General features: G+C 36.4%; 4 protein-coding genes across 4 annotated transcripts; 2 read left to right on the forward strand and 2 right to left on the reverse strand.

Annotated features, from left to right (window-relative positions):
- Positions 1-3,510: 3,510 nt before the first annotated feature.
- LOC105213852 (vitellogenin-2-like) lies at positions 3,511-5,459 on the forward strand. The gene is made up of 3 exons (XM_011186946.3): positions 3,511-4,140; positions 4,369-4,637; positions 4,701-5,459. Exons 1-3 carry the CDS (start codon positions 3,858-3,860, stop codon positions 5,379-5,381), a joined length of 1,233 nt encoding a protein of 410 aa, XP_011185248.2. The 5' UTR covers positions 3,511-3,857; the 3' UTR covers positions 5,382-5,459.
- A 5,566-nt stretch (positions 5,460-11,025) lies between these two features.
- Positions 11,026-11,928, forward strand: LOC105213782 (uncharacterized). Its single transcript, XM_011186837.3, has one exon. The coding sequence runs from the start codon at positions 11,136-11,138 to the stop codon at positions 11,700-11,702; it is 567 nt and encodes a 188-aa protein (XP_011185139.1). The 5' UTR covers positions 11,026-11,135; the 3' UTR covers positions 11,703-11,928.
- Positions 11,929-12,075: 147 nt separating this feature from the next.
- Positions 12,076-13,582, reverse strand: LOC105213851 (uncharacterized). The gene is made up of 2 exons (XM_011186944.2): positions 12,795-13,582; positions 12,076-12,733 (listed from the first exon to the last, which is right to left on the reverse strand). Exons 1-2 carry the CDS (start codon positions 12,946-12,948, stop codon positions 12,297-12,299), a joined length of 591 nt encoding a protein of 196 aa, XP_011185246.1. The 5' UTR covers positions 12,949-13,582; the 3' UTR covers positions 12,076-12,296.
- Positions 13,583-14,051: 469 nt separating this feature from the next.
- On the reverse strand, positions 14,052-15,414 carry LOC105213850 (skin secretory protein xP2). Its single transcript, XM_029041401.2, has one exon. The coding sequence runs from the start codon at positions 15,259-15,261 to the stop codon at positions 14,197-14,199; it is 1,065 nt and encodes a 354-aa protein (XP_028897234.1). The 5' UTR covers positions 15,262-15,414; the 3' UTR covers positions 14,052-14,196.
- Positions 15,415-20,352: the final 4,938 nt, after the last annotated feature.

A 20,352-nucleotide genomic window follows, 5' to 3' on the forward strand; every position in this document is an offset into this window, starting at 1 on the left:
AAAATTTTAATGTTCTGATTAGCATCACATTACATACAATAAGTTCTTTTACACTTTTACAAATGATTCTCTCTTACTGACAATTCTTTACTACCATTACTAAGTAATTTATGTAAATAAAACCTTTATTTAAAGTATCCCATAAAAGAATCTTCTTGATTACATTACATAAATATCTTATATACTTCCTTATATACTCGTGCATGTTTAAATGTGTTCATAAAAGTGCTTCAAATACATGAAAACACTTTTTTCACACTCAAGGTCAGTCATTAAACGCAACAATATAATTAGCCGATTAATTTTCTGTAAGTACCCACATCATAATAAAAATCCGGGTTATGCATTTGTATGTAAGTATCTATGTATATGCAAACATATTGTATGTGGAACGATTTTATTGCTGCGCTGTTCATATGGTACATTTATAAATGTCGATAGAAAGAGATATAATGAAAAAAACTTAAACTAATAATTTTCAATTAAAAATAGTTACTCGTAAATGAAATCATTTTAGTACGTGAGCTATGCTGATTATAGTTTTAAGCTTAGGCTGTAAACAGAGTATGCACAATGATGAGGAAACAGATGGCGCTTTAGCTGCGAAAAGGTTTTTGAAGAAGTAATCTTTATTGTAAGCCAATAAATAATTCATATATAAATATTTTTTAATTATCTTACGAGATTTGGTAGAAAATCTCTTAAATTAGTGTTCCTTATTTCTATTACAAAGAGCCTAAAAATGTTCTTATCTGTTTCTCAGTTATTCCTTCGAGCAAATTTAATCACTATTGTTCAAGAACTAAACTTAAATTTTAACCGCGTTGTATGTTTTTTTCAAGTAGTAGTAGTTCAAGTAGTAGTCAAAATTCAGTTTGAGTGATTACAATTTATTCAGATCCATGTTTCTTTTGGATCAATACCAAATCATCAAAAATATGATATTAAGAAAAGTTATTATATATATAGCTTAACCTCATGATTCAATTATAAAAGGTTTGATAAGTAAACAGCTTTCTTACTCTTTTTGACAACCCTTCTGCGTTAGCAAAACAATAATGTTTTTTTTCGAAAAATCTTGAAAAAGTTGTTCAAAATCTTGTATTTAGTAGCAGATTTTATCAATACAAGGGGTAGTCAAATACTGTTTCATTTATATCTGTTTTTTTTTTTTCGAATATTTTTGATTGACATTTGATTTTTACATTGCGCAAACGGAAAAATTGTTTGATAAAATGAAATGGTTTAGTAAAAAAATCTTTTATCCGCTTCTGTATTATTCTTAGTCAATTGCATATATCGAATTGCTCATCTCTTTATTTGACTTAATGAATTTAAAACATGTCCCATTCCAGATAAACTAATAAAACTAATCTATAGTCCAAAGAAATTCCAGTCGATGGTCCAGGATGGACTCTGATAAAGACCAATGTGACAGCGAGTTAATTTCAAATAGAAGGCAGAAAAGTGATGAATACAAATTTAAGATAGTTAAAAGGGCATATTATAACAAGAACGTGTTTAAAATAGTGTTTGAAGGAGATAACTAATATAGTTAAATAGGCACAAGTCAACTACTAAATTTCCAATCGTACTTCTTTGTTTTCACAATTGTTTATTTCACAGAAGGAAATTGGGACTATATCCTCAACTCTACCTGTTTTTGTAACTCTCTCGATCAAAGAGCATGTAATCAATCAAAGTTATTTATTCATTGTTAGAATCTTCCTAGCGCTTCAATTGAAGCGAAAGCATAATAGTAGGTCAACTTCTGCCATACTAATCTGTTCGTAGCTGTCTGATGATTTATTATAAATTGTTAATACTAATTTCCGAAAATAAAATTAAATGTTTGTTTCATAGAGAACAATTTTAAATATACTATTATCTATGACTATTAATATTAAATAGGTATTAACTCTTTGCACTGGACGTGACTTACCTATACAAAAAATAAAAATTCAAACCATTATTAGAAGAAAATCTGACATATTTTTATACTACTTATTAATTTTGGATCGAGAATAGTAGTATATTTTACACTACTTAAAATATATTTTTAACTATGTTCACAAAAAAAGCGAATAATTTTTTCCCTTTTTTTCTTTCCTTTGCAATTACAACCTTTTGTAACGCAGTGTCAAATTTTCGATGTCACTACTTACCAAACCTTTTATAATTGAATCATGGCTTCACCCTATTACAATCATTCTGATCACAGTGGATCAGAGCATCAGAAAACCGGCGATATCTGTTGAGAGCGCCACCCTTTAAACCTAAGTCGATCAGGAGCTGCAGAATAAAACAATGATTTCGAAAATAGATCCGTTAGCATAAGGCAGAAATTAAAATCCTCTTGAAATCATTTTTTGTTTTTATATAAATCCCTAAAAGATTCCCTGAGGATTCGCGGAATGATTCATGGACAAAGAGATTTTTTTAATGTGTTTATTTTTTTAAAAGAAGACACTTATGAGGAAATCTGTAAAAAATATCATATATATGAATATAAATTTAACATATATCCTGCTCACTTTGTCTACTAAGATTTCAAGAGACATTTTGAGGTAAAGTATACCTTTCCAACAAGCTGGGTTAATTGACTAATTAAGCTAATAATTTTAAGGGTATACTTTTTTATTTGGTGAACATGAGCTTGAAAAATATATACTATGATTAAAGAGATTTCTTTATAATAGACAGTAAAATAAGTATATGCATTTACATTCTTCACTAATTGCCTTAGGTCATGAACTAATTCTGAATTTACATATGAACATCAGGGTGTTCCTTGTTGAAAATTTTAACTTTGCTTCCGCCGTTTTTTTTTTTGTAAATTTAAGAATTTTTTTTATAAAAACGGTTACAAATGTCGATGAGCCTCAGCCGCACTTTTCTTGGAATTAAAAAAGAAAAGCAAAATTTCCCGCAAATGTCGAGAATTCGGCTCAAAAAGTGACATTTTCAGTTGAGAATAAGTTTGGGATGCAAACAGATCTCTACAATTTACAATATTTCTCTACAATATTTTATTGGGTTAATGTTGACACAAATGTCCAAGATCGATATAAAACGATTAAATCTATTTAATCGACCAGTGCTTGACCCTAGAGACATCTATTGGAAAACGGCGGAAGCAAAGTTGTAGACCTAATAGTTTAATTGTAACATCATATCTCTGCTTACTATAATGAAAAAGAAGCAGAAAATAGTTTATTCAGCCTTAAAATCCGTAGAAGAAACTATTTATTGATGATATTCCATACAAAATAACAAAAGTTGCACAATAGCGCCATCTAGAGTAAGATTTAAGTAAAATTCCAATTTTTCTGATGTTCCACAAGTTCACTGACTTCAGCATTTTACGACACCCCTAACTTACTTTTATATAGATATATTTCATTTTCATTTAAATGTCTTCAAAAGAACAACAATACAATATAAAAGCTTAACAGCCTAACCAAAAAAAAATATCGCAAACCGTCTATTAAACATAAAGCTAACAAATAGCAATCGTAAAACTGCAAAAAGAAAATCCAGCTAATCACCAAACTAGTTCAACCAAGTAGGCTTTTCATAATTAGCAAGCGCATACCTGAAAGGTTGCACCCAAACACCTTCACGTCAGCACTCCATATAGATATGAGAAGACGTTAAACTTCGTCCATATTCTTTGCATATAATTAATGAGCGCCCATTTGACACTGTTACAATTTGTCTCAATACCAACAGTAATAAAGTAAAATTTATGCGATCCCACTTGCCGATAATACCGCTATGAGCTTATAAATTGACGACTAGGACGAGTGTCAGTGTCAGAAACGCGCTAATGCTGGTCCACTGCGCATAGAACTTCTATGGAACTTGGTGTTCGTCTACAAAACAAAATGAAATTCTTTCGATTGTTGTTCGTTGTTGTTGTAATAGAGAAGTCGTGCTTCGCAGATGTGATACCGTTAGATGACACACATGCTTTGGATATATCTTTGTTGGATATTTATAGATCGGCACGCGATATCGCAGCTGGACTCGCGCAAGCTTATGGGAATCAATTGACGGCGGACTATTATTTCAGATATATTACGAATATGGTGCTGGGATTTCCATCGCAAATTAGCTCGGCCGCAACGAACGTAATATGTGAGTAGAAGAGCATGATGAAATTTGGCCAGATGGTTAAGAGAAACTACAAAACCCAAGAATGGCAAGTTCATAAATGGGTTCTTTTTAAACTGCGGTTGAAATCAAAGAACTTCATTTGATTAGGGACCCGAGTTTAACATTTTACCTCAAAAAATCTCAAACCACCGGCCGTTGGGACTAATTTCTTCTTCCCATACCGTTACATAATATTTTCTTGCATTACAGGCTCAGCACTGTTGCAAGAGGATGCCATCAGACCGAGACCGAAGGATATACCGGACGTTGAAGACATATCAATACAGGTGCGCACAGCTTGTGATGTAAGACAGTATCCGATAAAAGAACTGCGAAGAGTACTGGACGATCCCGATTTCGACATTAACAAAAAGGTAGTTATCGCGTCATCGGGTTGGCTCACCAATGCCAACACTTCGAATGATGTGCTTGAGGGCGTCGGCAAAGCCTACCATTGTCGTGGCGATACAAATTTCTTGGTAAGCGAAAAGGAATCGTAATATTTTAAATCTGTTCAAACAAAGATACTCCCCAACCCACAGAGCATCGATGTGGGTCGCTACATACAAACGCTCTACTCGTGGTCTGCGCTTAACACGAACCGCATCGGGCAACTACTTGCAATCGCACTGGTGAATTTTACAGAAGTAGTGCCGTTGGAAAATATACATTTGATGGGTCACAGTTTGGGTGCACAAATCGTTGGCGCCACAGCGAGACATTATACACGCCTAACGGGTAGGCGATTACCGCGTGTCACGGGCTTCGATCCGGCTGGAGCGTGCTTTGATTATGGCCAAAGGCTGTCGACGCTTTCGGCCAGTGATGCTGCGTTCGTTGACATCATATACACTAATGCCGGCATTGCCGGTCAGGCCTCGCCGACGGCGCATGCGAATTTCTTCGTTGATGGCCGTTTTCCCATACAGAATGGTTGCTACGATGCCGTTTGCTCGCATCAACGCTCTTGGCAGTATTACTTGGAGTCCGTGTATCCGGGTAATGAGTACAATTTTCTGGCTAGACCTTGCACCTCGCTTTTACGGCTGGAGCAGGGACGTTGTCAGGGTGCGGAATATCCGATGGGCTTTGCGACACCGACAAATATACAGGGCTTATACGTACTGAAGGTAAATGCGGAGGAGCCGTACGGAATGAATGCTACTTCGACTCATACAAGTCCGCAAAAGTCGTGTGGTGCTTGTGAGTCTTCTAAGGCATAATTTAGAAATTTTTCTAGTTTACATTAAATATTTTATTTGAGAATATATATTTTTTTAAGTTATGTGTGCCTTGAATGGGAATATTTTGGTTTCTAATATTAATATGGATCAAGGTAGTCTCAAATATCAGCGAAGCCCTTTGAGCCTTTCTCAAATAAGTTAAGACAGGTAATATCGATTGCAGCTAGTTCTACAGGTTCCTCGAAAATATGACAATTGGTGTCGTTAAAATTGATCGACTGTCTATATACCAGTTGAAAAGTGAACCGTTAAAACCGCTACATTTCTGGATTCTTGAAGCTTACTGAGAGTAAGTAGTTCCATAGACCTCTTGCGTTCTAAATAGTCCCAGAGGGGTCTCGAAACGGTAGAGTTATTGATTGCTGACCAGCACTAACCGAGATCACTCAGCCCATGGGTATTAGACCGCAAGAGAACAGAGGCGAGCCAACTCGTTTCCAGTCTGATGATATTGGAGCGAGAGCGTTCTTTTTCGATATCTGACTTTATGTGACACATTAAGAAACAGGTTTAATTTAAAAAAATCAAGGCTATTTACCCAAATTATTTCGATTTCTTTCGCATATACATTTGATTTCTAATTCTCACTTAGCTTATGCATATTCTTTATTATCTCTTATGTCGTCAAAAGACCTACAACTTTAGCATCAATGACTCTTTCTGGCTACGATTTAATAGCTACTAAACCCCCATGTGGTCTTCATTTTTGCGAATATTACTTAATGTGTGCGAAATATAACAACAAAAAAAAGTATTGCAATCAACGCAGCGGAACCATCATTCATTTATTGATGCAATCGTCGACCAACTTACCCACTTTTCTTGTGGATTTATAGCGATGCAACGAACCGAAGAGCACGTATAAATTTCAATAATGTGTGCACAAATACTTTTATGACGATTACATTTATGTTTAATTACCCCTTATAACGCGCGAAGAAAATAGAAAAAGTGAAAATTATAAGGGTGGGAAGTTTTTGGAGTTTCTTTAATTTACTCGCGATCAAATGCTTATAGAAGAATTTGGGTTCTTTTGAAAGCAAATTAGAGACAAATACGAGATAAGTGTATAATCAGCTGTTGCTCCAATAGATTAAGACAGACAGCATGTAGATGAAGCTGGCAGAGGAGAAAAACAAAGTACGTTATTTAGAAAGAGCTTTTAATATTTGAAAACCTAAAAGGCGTGGCTTTGGTATTTCTCACAATGAGTTTAACGGTCTCAGAACATAACGAGGTCTCACGAAGTTCATATTACAATCAAATAAGAAGCCATTGTGATTCTCAAAAGACATCTACAACTCCAAAATTTTGTTCAAATCAGTTTATTGCTTTGAAAGAAGGAGGAGATCATAGTAGATAAATACTTTTGGCTCTAAATATCGTCCACAAATTTTTTATAGAAAACCATATTTTCCTCTAAATTTCAGGAACACCCTAACAAATAACACTGCCATATCAAGCGTCTGACGAGAGCATAAATTTCATTTGAAACATTTTCTGTGAATTTCTTTTCATTTTCAACAGATTTTCCATGCGTGGCAAAAACGCTCATATAGACAGAAGCGATGCGGTAATACTTAATGATCGACAAGAAATATTGCTCAATTCTATAAAGAAAGCGAAATGAAATGAAATAAAAATAAAATTAATGTAACAAATTCACTTTTGTTGCTTACTGCTTTACATTGATTTTGTTTTTCTTTGGTGCATCTTAGCTTTGCGAATGAATATGCTCTCTTTGTTGTTGCTATTGTTAACATGTGCATGATGAAGTTGCGTACATTGTTGTTGTATGAGGTGTAAACAGCAGAATTCACTTAAACAATTAGTATGCATGCTTGCGGTTGAAAAATAATAGCAACAATAACAAAAACAACTACAATAATAATAACCACAACACTATTTTTTTATTATTTTTTGATATACTCTTTTCATTTTGGGATTCCCGCTCTGTGATATTTATGTTCATTGCTTTGTGGTTTGCGTTATCTGTTTTGCTACGCCATAGTCGATAAGTAGGTGCACCGGGTCTATGTCTTGTTGTACTTTACTTGTTATAGACGTGCACTAATGTGCCAGTAATGGATCGTTGATGCTATGACCGAAGCGCAAGTAGACATGGTCTTCGTTGTTGTTGATTTTTTCTTTGCTTTTGTTTTTGCGCGAATTTTCGTCTGCTTGAAAATATACAGTGGTGTGTATCGAAATGTGAACACCTCGAAGATAAGGTATTTTAATTTGAAGAAAAAAATGTCTCTTCGCTTTCAAAAACTATTTGAAATGTCACAGTATATTCCTGATACGGAAAAGACTTTCTATTAAATTTATGAGTCTATTTTGAATTTTAGCGAAAGGCATATAATTCTGGTGTCGATGCTTAAAGTGAATCGATATCCTTCTCTACTCCGTAACTTCAATCTATTTTCAAAATTCCTTGTCAGTCTTTCAGTCTGAACGTTTTCAAAGATTCTCCGAATTCTTCGGTGATCAAATTCCATATTATTTTTCCACGCAAATTAAAATCTGATATCTATATATACCGGGGGTATTATTATAAAAGTTTTTAAAGGAAATATATAAGATAGTTTAGCATATTCAATTTCATCTCTTAAACTCAGTTTTCTTAGTTTTCTTTCAAGATTCTGAAGACTGTGTTCATAATTTTGTACTATATATTGACTCCTTATTCAATTCCATGAGCACAAGCAATCAGGCGTTTCAAAGTCGATTCAGAAATGAAATCCGAACATATTTTTATTCGAATTCCGATTAAACTATAATGAGGATTACTTTTAAAACCATTCCGAGACCCATTTAATCTCAACATCTCGATGAATTTCAGCATGGTGCTACCAAAGTGTTGGAACCTGCTTCGACAGGTTCTCGTCCCCCAACTTGGTTGCCACGAAGCGGGATAGTACTTCAACCAGTCCGTTATGTACCAGTGAAAATTCTGTATCCATACTCTTTGTATATGTTCGAACTTACTTCCTCAAAAGTTTATATCCAAGGGCCTAGCCTCTTGAAAAAATATAATTTTCTATACAAAAATATTCTGAAAAGTTTTATTGATCTAATGTCTTAAAGCTCGTAGACCTATTCAAAAGGTGGTCTTATTTCAATACCTACCACTGTAGTGTGGCAGAGAAAATTATGAAATTAATACACATTTTAGCGCCCACTACTATTGGGACGAACATAACTGTGCCAAACCATATATGCATTTGCCATATTCCCGACTATATATATTACTTATATATTTCAATATATAGCATATATCCATATGTTTATGCCAATAGGCGCGCATATTACTCGTACATTAGCAACTCTTTGTCGTATGTAGCTACTTGGCTTTGTCGCCTCTACTGGTTTGTGCGAATTCATAACAGTTTGTTCATTGAATCGTGATTGTTGCAACGGCCGCGTGCAATCTTCCGCATCTGTGTACATAATCCACCAAATGAGCATAAACATACATACATACAAACATACAGTTACTCATAAACTACACACTCGAAACGTACAAGGAAGCGCCGCGTATGATGCGGCTGAAGCGTTTGGCGCTTGTGGCGGCCAGACAGGATTTGTGGCAAACAAACACAATTCGTGTTATTGTGTCAACGAGTCGGCTGAGCCGAGCCGCTGGACAGGTGTTTGCCGCGCATTGAATGCTGATGTTTTGTGCTTTGCTTTATTGTATTCGCCTCCATTTGGCTTGATTATCCATTCGATTTGCTACAATTAATATGCCGAATAAAATTTGTTCAGATAACACACACACACATCTTTGTTTGTTGTTGTTGTTATTGAATGAGTTGGGTAATTTAAGGAAATTGTAATGTAATCAGGCTTTCATACTTTCACTTTTCAGTGTGCAAATGGTTGTCCAAGGATATGTTTTGAAGGACTAATGCAGAATTGGGTATTTTACTATTGATAATACTGCTATGTTGCGTCAGACCTATTATATGAACAGTTCCCTTAGTGTGTGGTAATCTCGTGACAGGTCATTAGAATGTCGAAGGTTCATTATTATATTTCAGAAGTTTCAATAGAAATAGTTGCACTAACTCGAGTTTAAGATTTTGAGGTGAAGTACAATTACTAAGCTCATTAGCACATTTAAACATTCTAAAGCTTAATTAAAATTTTAAATTTTATTGTATGGTAAACTCTGTGTTTATGAATAGGGTTTAACGATAAACTCGAGTTTAGGAAATATGAACAATTACGTATAGTTTTCATTGGCCTGTTTAAACATGTTAGAGTTTAATGATAAACTCGAGTTCAAGAGTTTGAGTTTATGAATAATTAAGATATTTTATATTTTTAAACTTTTTTGTATGGTAAAGTTAACTTTATGAGTAGTGTTTAACCATAAACACTAAAAATAAACTCGAGTTCGTAGTGTAATATTGTCATGTGGTCAAATTTTAAAGGAAGTAAAATTGTATTCAGTTGAAATCCAGAAATTAATTTTCATAAACCGCTAACAAAGTGAAGTTCAAGGCAGGTTGTTGAAGAGTTTTCGAGTTAAACTCCAAAATTATATAATTTTAGCTTAGAACTAATTTTTAGCTGTCTCTAGTAGAGATCTTAATATATTTTATGATATCCACTAACTCTCTAAAGACGACTCAAGCTTCACATGTGTATTTTAAACTTGAAAGACATTAAAAAAATAGGAGACACTCCCAGACGCTTTAAAACCTGTACCTCACACTTCCCCAAATCCAAACAACCAAATCACCCATTGTAAATTGTTCATTGAACTCAAGCGAAAGCATCCGCATTACCCAAGAAATATACATAAAAATTCGGTCATATAATACCCAAAAGGCTGCCACAAGAAACAAGTTCAAACCACAATTGTGGAAATAGGTTAAGTTTTCCTGAAAAAGTAATAAATATCCATATACAATGAACATCTATAAAAATAACAGTAAATCAAAATTTTGGTAGAGCAACTATTTGTTTTAAAACCACAACGCACGCTTGAAATGAAACTCTCTGTGTCAAAAGTTCCTCGGAATAAACTTATGAAAAAAGTTATATTTATAAGTAGATCGAGATGGATGTTCCCAGTGTAGATGAAAGTTTCACTAAAGCTGCTACGGATGGTTTGAATTAAGTCCCTCGAATAGAATAATGATGGGATTAAAGAAAGAAGTATATGAAATGATAAGATTCTGGTTCTACTAGATATTCGATCGAATACGATCTTAAAAAACTCAAGATTAAGCATGTCTCTTCTAAAAAGAATACGACCTTACCTTACTTGGACTGGACAAAGGACCGAATTATTCATGCAATAAAGGTTTCCGTCTATGAAAAAAAAAATTTCGTTGAATTGTGTCTTTCAACTAAATTTCGGGTTCCTTTTTAAACAGAGTGTAGATATTCATACGTCCATAGGCGTATTTTGGTATCTCCACAGGCAAATCGACAATGTCTGCATATCCCAAGAAAGAAAAGAAAGACCGGCGCAACAAAAGTGCAAATGCAAAGAAGTTGTACGCTCCCATATCGATTGGCTACTTTATGGCGGCAAAGCAACTCTCCGCTTTCCATACTATATAAACCACGCCGAGTTGGATGTGAGAAATTAGTTGGATAGCAGCATTACAACCGTTAGCAATAATAAAAAGCGAACAAAGAAAGTGTGTGATAAACGGAAAATTTGAAAATTTAACAGCAATAAGAAAACCCGGTTCCATTAAAGAAAACCAAATGTCTTTGCTGCTCGCCAAAATGTTCGGTTGCGCAATTTTGCTGACCATCAGCTGTGCGACCTCTGCCGCCTCTGCCTTACATGTGCCCTACAGCAACGACTTGGAAGTTCAAGGTATCCAATCGGCGATCTACAATGCTGGACCACTGGGCAATCATGCTGGCCTCTTAAGTGCCGCCAAGGCCGTCAGCCAATTGCAGCTGCCCAAATTGAGTGAAACGGTGGAGCAGCATGACTTCAGCAGCGCTGACGGCCACTTGGAGTCGCTGGGCGCGGCTGGCGATCACCTGGACCCGAAAAATTTCCCTGCTGACTATGCGGAGGATCATGGCGCCACCGCTGAGGAGTACGAGGAGGCTGAGGGTGCTGCTTCAGAGCATCACGAAGAGGTCGCACATGTGGCCGACTTTGGTGGTCATGAGTATTTGGATAAGCTGGACTTCCATGGCGATTATCACGATGACTATCATCACCAGCCCGTCGTGGGTATTGATCATGGCAAAGGCGCGTTCAGTTACAGCACTTTGTATGAACACAAGCACGATGAGCAGAAAGGCTTGTATTGAGTTTGTGCTGAGGAATGGGAAAATGGTGAAAGGTTCGAGTGAGTCTTATATGCGTGTGTCCGCGTATTTTTCTAATTTCGGCGAATTTTAATTAAAAAAGCGATCTGTGTGGTGTATTTGGGACAGTATTATTAGCCTTATATTATATGAAATGGAGTTTGTAATAATCGTAGTATGTAAATATATATTTCTTGTTTTTTTTTTAAATAAAAAATATAAAAATTAATAGAGTTTACTTTAACAAGAATGGGTCGATTAAGACACCACTGCTCATTAGAATTCATCTATGATTATTATTGTCTTGAAAGGTCGCTGTCGAAAGTTTAACCTCTATGTTTAGTTTGACCTCCATTGACCTCTAGTTTGACCTCACTTTATCTAAAGATGGATTTTTAACCTTGTTTGACCTTTCACTTGAACACCGTTGATTCAGAGTTTTTTTTTTAAAGAGTTGCCACTTAACTCAGATTTTAATAATATTTTGAAACAAAATTTAATACCAAAATGTAATTTATTAGAAAATATTGCATAGCGTTGCCATATATTTTTTATATGGAATAAAATGCATAGACACATTTTAAAAGCACTCCCCACTTATCTACCATAAGATGTACGGCGAGTAGCCTTGGCTTTCTCCACGCCAACATCACCAAAATCAAGATTATCACTAATATGAGTCACACCTTTACCGCTACTTATGATTTGAGTATGTAACCCAGTCGATAAAGTGGAGCTGGACTCATCGGAGACGCCACTAACACCGGTACCGCCAGCATGCGGTTGAGGAAAGTGATCCTGATGATTGCTTACATCTGGTACGGCAATCAAATGGAAGTCCGGTTGATGATTTGCGGGAAATTCCAGCCAAACAGTTTGCGCGGCAGGCAATTGATAACTACCTGTGATCGGCCAAGGATGCTCAAGCGTGGTCTCATGGTGCTCCAAACCCAGATTACCTAAAGCGGTGCTGCCCTCCATTGACTTCGACAGCTGTAAGACGCTCGAAGTGATTTTTATAGCTGGACCGTAGTCTATAAATATTTAAGTAAAGAGGAATCAAACTCTTTTGGATGTATCTACATTCTAACCCACCATTTGGTGCGCCACCACCTGATCCGTGAGCTCGTTGGTCGCCTGGTTGCGCGCCATTCTCGCGTACCGTGCCAGCTTGTAGCTCAGTGACTAACAAAATTAGCAGCACCAAAAACCGCAATACTTCAAATTTATTCTGCTGTTGTGTCATCATTTTGTCAGTCGTTTCTTTGAAGTTGTTCTGACCGAATAAAGAAGTCTTTCGGAGTTGTCACATTTATATAAGAGCGGCGCTTAAGTGCAAACCTAACCTCAAATGCAATTATCGCAAATATTCTTCATGATCAATTAAATAACGGATGCAATTTGTTGTGCTTCGACGCTTAATGAGTTCTGTGCACCTTGGCGGTTCAGTTGCTTTGATTGTCACATACTGACCTAGGTACACAGAAGCGTGGTAATCAAGGGTATACCATGTGTGGATTAATAAAACTATTAATGTGAGCTGCCGGATATTGTATAAGGTAATTTAGGTTATATTTAAGCAACTAGAACTCCGCCATAGTCGATACCAAGCTCGCGTTGTAAGAGGAAGAGGGATTAAAGTGTCAGAATGTCGTATCGGGATGGAGGATGATGAAAGATTCTGGAGGCTTAGTTCCGCACACGGACGAACAAAAATGTTCGTCAAATCATACTAAAACTGGGAACGGATATCTATTCGAAGGACTTGGAATCGCTTCAGGACCGCTAGATGAGCACCGCGAAAACATCGGTCGGATCGCTGAAACTTTTTCTCAGATCAGTGGAATTCATCTCGAAGGTAATAAAAATCTCCCGAGTCAGGAAAACGACTCCGTACTCCGGAGGTTCCAAAAATCTTGAAGGATAGGCGATCCGTCCCTTCGCATTCACAGACATTAGGTGGGAGTATGTGAACGGAACAACATACACTATTTGAGGCGGCGTTCATTGATGGTAGACCTAGCTTGCCATCAACTCCGTAGAAATTAAGTTTGTGATAAAACTGCGATTCTCAGAATTTGGATCTCCGGAATACCACGGGTTTATTTGAGCAAGCGAACTAAAATTTGAGTACTTATCGAAAATCTGAAAGCCAATCTAAAGCAAATACTATAATATGAGATGACCAGCAGAGAAAAACGAACTATCACTGTTGACATAAGAATTAGTGTTGCTGTTTTCACCGCAGCTGGATCTAACAATGCAAGCTTTAATTAGCGAGTAACTGATAACTAAACCGCCAAATCGATAATGTGAGCCGAAGGTAAGCAAACAAATTCCAAAAAAGACCCATTCTTCGAAAAGAATATCGAACTTTATTCGTAAACAAACAATCTTTAAGCACTTCGAGAACACAAATGTTTGGTATGACACAGGAAAATTGGGTAGACTATATAAAATTAAAAATATGATCGGTTTTTAACTAAAATGCTATTGGCTAACAGCCGAGTTTCTCCCAGATGCCACCGCTCTTGTAACCATTATTCCAACCGCCCGATGAACTGCTGCTGCTCCAGCTGAGTTGTGGAGCTGGTTGTGGTGCAGGCTGTGGCTGTGGTGGTGGTGGACCATAGGTTTGAGCTGGTACGCCATTGAAATCGGCTTGCTGGCTGTTAGCATCCTCGTCGACAATGATGCGGATGGTTTTCACGACTTCTTGTTGTTGAGCGGGTGGAGCAATGGGCTGTGGTGCAGGTGGTTGCAGCACAACCGAGGGTGGCTGATAGACTTGGGCGGGTTGTGGCGCAGGGATTACACGTACGACGGGACGGGGTGCAGGCGCTGGAATGTAAGTGGTTTGTACTGACGCAGGAGCTGGTGGTGCCTGCACTTGAATTGGAACGGGCTGTGGCGCAGATTGTCTGTACTCATAGGATTGTGCAACGTTTGTGGAATACTGAATTGGTTGAGGTGCAGGTGCAGGAGCTGGAGCTGGTGCCACTTGTACGACAGGTTGTGGTGCGGGCGCTGAGTAATAAGTGGTTTGTACGGGCGCTGGTGCTGGCGCAACTGGTACTACACGTGGCGGCGCTGGAATTGGTGTCCAACCACCAGTGGAGTAACCACCTGTGTAACCACTAGCATAATTCGATGAGGAGCCGACATTCTCATTGGGTACAATGACTTTGATGACACGCACGACTTGTTCACCACTGTTGCCGCTGCTGTAACCACCGCCGTTGCTATAACCACCATAATTATAGTTGCCGGCGTAAGACTGACGTCCATAACCATAACCACCGCCGTAACTACCGCCGTAACCGCCACCGTAGCCTCCACCGTAACCACCATTGTAGACGGGACGATTCTGCTGGCCGTAGTAGCCACCATTGTAGTTGCCGCTGCCATAACCACCACCACCGCCACCGCCATTGTTGCCACCACCACCACTGATTAAATTTCTACCCAAACCCAAAAGTGCCAACTTGGCGCCCAAGAGTGCATGTGTGGGTGGCGCCAGTGTGGCCAGGACACAGACCGCAAGTAACAAGCACAATTTCATCGTACCACACTCTTTTATATAATCACTGGAAGTATCGAATTTAAACCGTTTAACGCGAAAAGAAAAGAAAATTAGACGATCAGCTAAATCAGGCAACTGACCGTGTACCAAACTCGTTGTGAACTGTTAAACTCACTTTGAGTGGCGTACAAATTTATAGGCCAATAAGTCTATGCCGCCCATTGCTAAACACATTTGTAACCATTATTTGCTATGTGCTATATTTCCTATACACAAAAAAATATTTCGGAATCTGCATATGCCCATGATGCTCATAAATAGTTTAACTAGCAATTCTTGAGACCCGAAAATTTCCACAGCGCACACACTTCAGCAGCCCTTCGACCTAGCTAGGTGTAGTGTGACAGTGCGTGAATCTCAAACGACAGGTAGTTCGTACATCTCCCTCAGCACACGATCAGACACACACACACAAAACTCGCGGGCTAATATATTTAGGCAAGCGTAGCCTAAAAAGCTATCTTCCGCTGCCAAGTTCAGTAAATGCTCGATCTGTGATCGGTGATCTGCGCTCTAAACTGATGTTTGCTTAATCAATAAAACAAGTACACACGCTGTGGTGTACTTGTATGTGTGTACAGTACTCAGAGGTCTGTACAGTGGTGGCCATTAAATAATATTAAAAAAAATATATCAATTTTCTTATATAATTTTTATTATATTATAGGTGCCAACACGGAATAATATAAATTTTTTACTTTTGAAATTCTAAATGGAAGAAATAACATATTGCGGTCGCATTAGGTGGCAACCCTATAAAATGGTACTAATAAATACTGTTTACATATGTTAAACGTATTAATTTTGAGCACATGACAACAACTTACAAAAAATTATTTAATTTCTATGAGGTGGCAACTCTAAAAAATATTTTGGTAAAATATTAATTTTTCTTTGACAATAATTTGCTTAATTAACATCTCTACTGTTAAATAACAAGCTTTGGGATTAAAACTTGTAATATAATTTCAAATGGAAACTCTATATATTTGTAAGAAATGTTTAAATGGCAACTCTAATAAAAAACGTATTAAACAATATTCTTGTTTATAACATAAATTGAACTCAGTTAGTCCGCTGTGAAATTATCGCAAGCCATTCAATCTAAAAATATATATAGAATATAAATAGAAGTGGCAACTCTGGTAGTGTTAAATATCTAAATTAAGTGTAAATTGTATGAAATTTCATACATAATTTTTGTTTGCGTTTTTGTTGTAACTGGTATGATACTTTTCAATTAATTAAAAAAAAATTGGCAACCCTTTTTACAAAAAAAAATATTTTTAAAATTTTGCAATATTTTTTCATTTTTTTAGCTCACGCAACTTTTTCCTTAAAATTCTTAAAAGAAAAAATTGTAAACGAAATACTTAATTCCTTCACAATTTCGCGCCCATCACTGTATGAAAATTACAAACTATTCACTAAAGCACATATAATTATTTATAAATATACTTATTTGCACAAACTCATACTTTAGCATAAATATGATCATAATATACATACATACATAAGTCCATACAAAATCTATCACAATGTTGATCATGACAAATTTCCCAAGCTTTTCTTTATTGCCTCAACATATTTTCTCTTGTACTATTTGTATGCCGACCAGATTTGGTACCCAGTTCATGAACTTCTTAAGCAATCTTCAGCAAATACATACAAACTTATTTACATATATACATACTCTTATGTATACATAAGAATGTATGTTTACTTTTGCACGCACTGTTTATCTAAAGACGAATCTCTTCGGATGCGTTGCGTTGACAGTTAATCGATTCGCAAATAGAAAATTTGTTGGATTTCAATTTATGATAATTTGGATTAAATAAATATTTAAGACCAAACAAAAGATTTGTCCGACCTGTAATGATGACAATGAAGGTCACAAAACCGGTGACCGTATCCGGGTAATGTCATGAAAACAGAATGTGAGAATACACGACCTAATTGTGGATTAAAGGATTTCGGATTGGTTAGATACTGCGATTCTTTCAAATCTTTAAGGTTTAAGCCCTGGTTATTCTGAGAAATAGATTCCCAACTGAAATTGTATTTACTTCTCTTACGAGTTCTTTTCTAAGCCGAAGAAAAAAGAGTAAATGAAGAACCTAAATCTGAAATAAACTAAACGAACAGTGAACTGAACTGAAGATACCATAACCTGGTTGCATTCAAGGGGAAAATCTTTTTATTTTGCTATAATCTTGCGTCTGCATTGCATTGAAGTCTGGGTCCTTCAAATAGATTACTCTCATCTCAGAAAACATATAAAAAGAGAGAGTTCTTCAAACAAAGCTGGACTGGAACACCACCTGAAGGATCGCATGAACTCTCTCTTCTATTCTATTAGATAATTGAATTCTGTTCACTATATAGAATTTTCAAAGAACTAAAGAATTAAAAGAATTTATGTTTTTTAATAAATTCCCATCTTTGAACCTCTGGGCAGTCATTAGTAGCACTTTCAAGCAAACAAGTAGTTAATCTTTTGTTGCGGATTAATTTGACATGCAGCGCGTGTATATCGACAAATTGCTGTTACTTTTGGTCTATAGTTTGCATTGGTATTGTGTAAAATCTCATGAATATTTAAGACACATCTTATTTACTACTAGGGTGATCGTACTGAATTAATAAAGCCGGTTCCAAATATCCACAGTCACATAAAAACTGATGAGGAATTTAAAAAGTTGGACAGAACCAGGAAATTATATCTAAAATAGTATCGAAGTTAAGTCTGTCAACTATCATGTCCTTGAGCCCAAACGAGATACCGCGAAGCATGCCACTCTTTCGTAATTATCTTCAAAAATGAAATTTCTTCAAATTGGACTACCACAAGACTACCTAAGGTTATTCTCATAGCTGTAGGCAACATTGACTCTTTAGACTAGTTAAAATTAGAAAGTAAGGACCTCACTAGTATCAAACCTTTCATCGGATTGAGCATTAAAAATGTTCACAATATTGTTAGAACATTAGAATTTGTGTAATTTCAGCTGCTGAATTCATTAGGTCTAAAGATCGTAAAGTTTCGTTTCTCGGTAAATTGGATAGAGAAGCATGCCGAATAGGTTTAAAACCATCGGTTGGACTCCACTAGTAGGACAATAGTTCGAAAGAATGATCTAGGTGAGATTAAAGTTGCCCTAAGAATGAATATATCCAAAGATTTAACAAGAAGCAGCAGTAGTAAGAGAGAGACAGAGAGACCACTTTTAGGTCATAAATGGAGTAGGTTTCTTTCTGCACCTTCATTTAGTAGTTGAATAGAGATTCTCCATAATTTTTATGGGCCTTGGAAATATAAGCGTCTTATGACCAACTGGGTAAATAATCGACCACCTTAACCTGTGCTGTTTGAACCCCTACTAACTTTTGTATATTTTCCTATATATTAATGCGCGCATATTTGCATAAATTTTTATATAATCCGAAACGAGTTGAAGGCGAAAAATGCCGGCAAACAATGGCCACTACACCTGTAGCCACGGCGATTGGGGTTTGGCTCGTTAGAGACTTTTTAGCACGTAAATACGAAAAAGGTGAACGCATGCTAGACCAGCTAATTACCAGTGTCAGCAGGCTTGCAGTGGTGGTGAAGTGCCACAGCATCACCAGCATAAATGTTAACATGAATGGGTGTAAATATATATGTAAGCATATAAATGTATCTATTGCGCTGGTTAACATTAAAATGGGCTTCACGTGAAAATTGTTTTTATTTTAGAAGTCGACTCACTCTCGATTTCATCGCTTCATTGATTCATTGTGCTGCAGAGACACGGACTCTTGACGCCTTTTTGTATCCGAAATTGAAGGTCACCATTGTTTAGCCACTTTAAACGAAGTTGGGGTCGGTTGTGTGAGGGTTTTTAGGCGCTGCGCTCTGCCCGCTCTATTGATTTTTATGATTCTCATATTAATAAGGTGTGAAATTTTGGCAGAAAAACATACCGAATCAATCATCGCTGCACCTTCTGTCAGCACACGCACCCACTTACATACAAATAAAGAAATAAAACAGCAAATATACAAATCTATTTGATTGTTAATGCACATAAAGTTGTTGAGATGCATAGAAAATTTGTGCTCAAGTCATGTCTTCGATAAATAGATTAAAACCATATTGCTCAGTCCAAATCAATACTGCCTACTAATGCTGAATTTGCGAAATATTTCGGTATTCGTAAATTATGGGTTGATTTGTTTACAAAATGTTTTCAAGTTGCTTCTTCTATTAATATACGAAATAGTGTCTCATATATATCAAGTCTGTTCAGGCGCTTTGTTGTTAGAAGTCTGCAGGTCCAAGCGAAGTACTCGACAAAAATGTTTTACAATTCACTGTCCGACTTGCATACGCAATGGAAATAGATTCAGATGTACTTATATAGCCAATAACTGTAGGTCGGTTGCAGGTCTACAACAATAAATACTTAAGACTATTCCTTATTTGAGATACATCATATAAATCTATTGGCTTTAAGTTCGAAATTGGTCGTAGACGATTCCTTATTACAGAGCTAGAATCAATGACAGTTGAAAAGAGGACTTTCTTAAGGTCAAAATTCAAAATTTCTACCAGATTCAGAGTCGTAAATTTCCTGCCTCTTTGAAGTGAAATCTATGTTGATAGGACAGAAGTTGAGTTTCCGACGCACATTGAACCCGAATTCAATTTAGCATCCTTTAATCTGACTTTCAGTCCAGATATAGTGGGAATTTCAAAGATATTGCTTGAATAGTTGAAACAGTTATCGACTTTATAGTTTAAGAGCATTGATCTAAAAAGGACCATATCAGAACTTGAGGAAGTAACTGCATGTCGAAAACTTCTACGCAGCTTTTTTGAGCTTTCCAAAAGGCTTTATGAGTGGAAGAAAATCGTAATGGTCTGATTCTGAAAAATAAATATATATTTATTTGGTGAGATGAAAGATAATAAAAGCATTCGTTACATCTGTGGTCCTAACTGACGTTTGCAGGCGCAATCGTGTCGTATATCAACTCCAGAAGGAGAAGAAAAGGACTTAAAATTACATAATTTAATTGAAA

The sequence above is a fragment of the Zeugodacus cucurbitae genome, chromosome 5 (assembly GCF_028554725.1).
Source record: "Zeugodacus cucurbitae isolate PBARC_wt_2022May chromosome 5, idZeuCucr1.2, whole genome shotgun sequence".
NCBI classification, from domain to species: Eukaryota; Metazoa; Arthropoda; class Insecta; order Diptera; family Tephritidae; genus Zeugodacus; species Zeugodacus cucurbitae.

What these genes read in the sequence shown, in the direction of transcription:
- LOC105213852 (XM_011186946.3), top strand. Translation starts at nt 3,858, where the DNA reads ATGGAACTTGGTGTTCGTCTACAAAACAAAATGAAATTCTTTCGATTG. An exon ending in GGCCGCAACGAACGTAATAT is followed by an intron (nt 4,141 to 4,368) that starts GTGAGTAGAAGA and finishes CTTGCATTACAG; the next exon opens with GCTCAGCACTGTTGCAAGAG. An exon ending in GTGGCGATACAAATTTCTTG is followed by an intron (nt 4,638 to 4,700) that starts GTAAGCGAAAAG and finishes CCCAACCCACAG; the next exon opens with AGCATCGATGTGGGTCGCTA.
- LOC105213851 (XM_011186944.2), bottom strand. Translation starts at nt 12,948, where the DNA reads ATGATGACACAACAGCAGAATAAATTTGAAGTATTGCGGTTTTTGGTG. An exon ending in AGGTGGTGGCGCACCAAATG is followed by an intron (nt 12,734 to 12,794) that starts GTGGGTTAGAAT and finishes AAATATTTATAG; the next exon opens with ACTACGGTCCAGCTATAAAA.
- LOC105213850 (XM_029041401.2), bottom strand. Translation starts at nt 15,261, where the DNA reads ATGAAATTGTGCTTGTTACTTGCGGTCTGTGTCCTGGCCACACTGGCG.
- LOC105213782 (XM_011186837.3), top strand. Translation starts at nt 11,136, where the DNA reads ATGTCTTTGCTGCTCGCCAAAATGTTCGGTTGCGCAATTTTGCTGACC.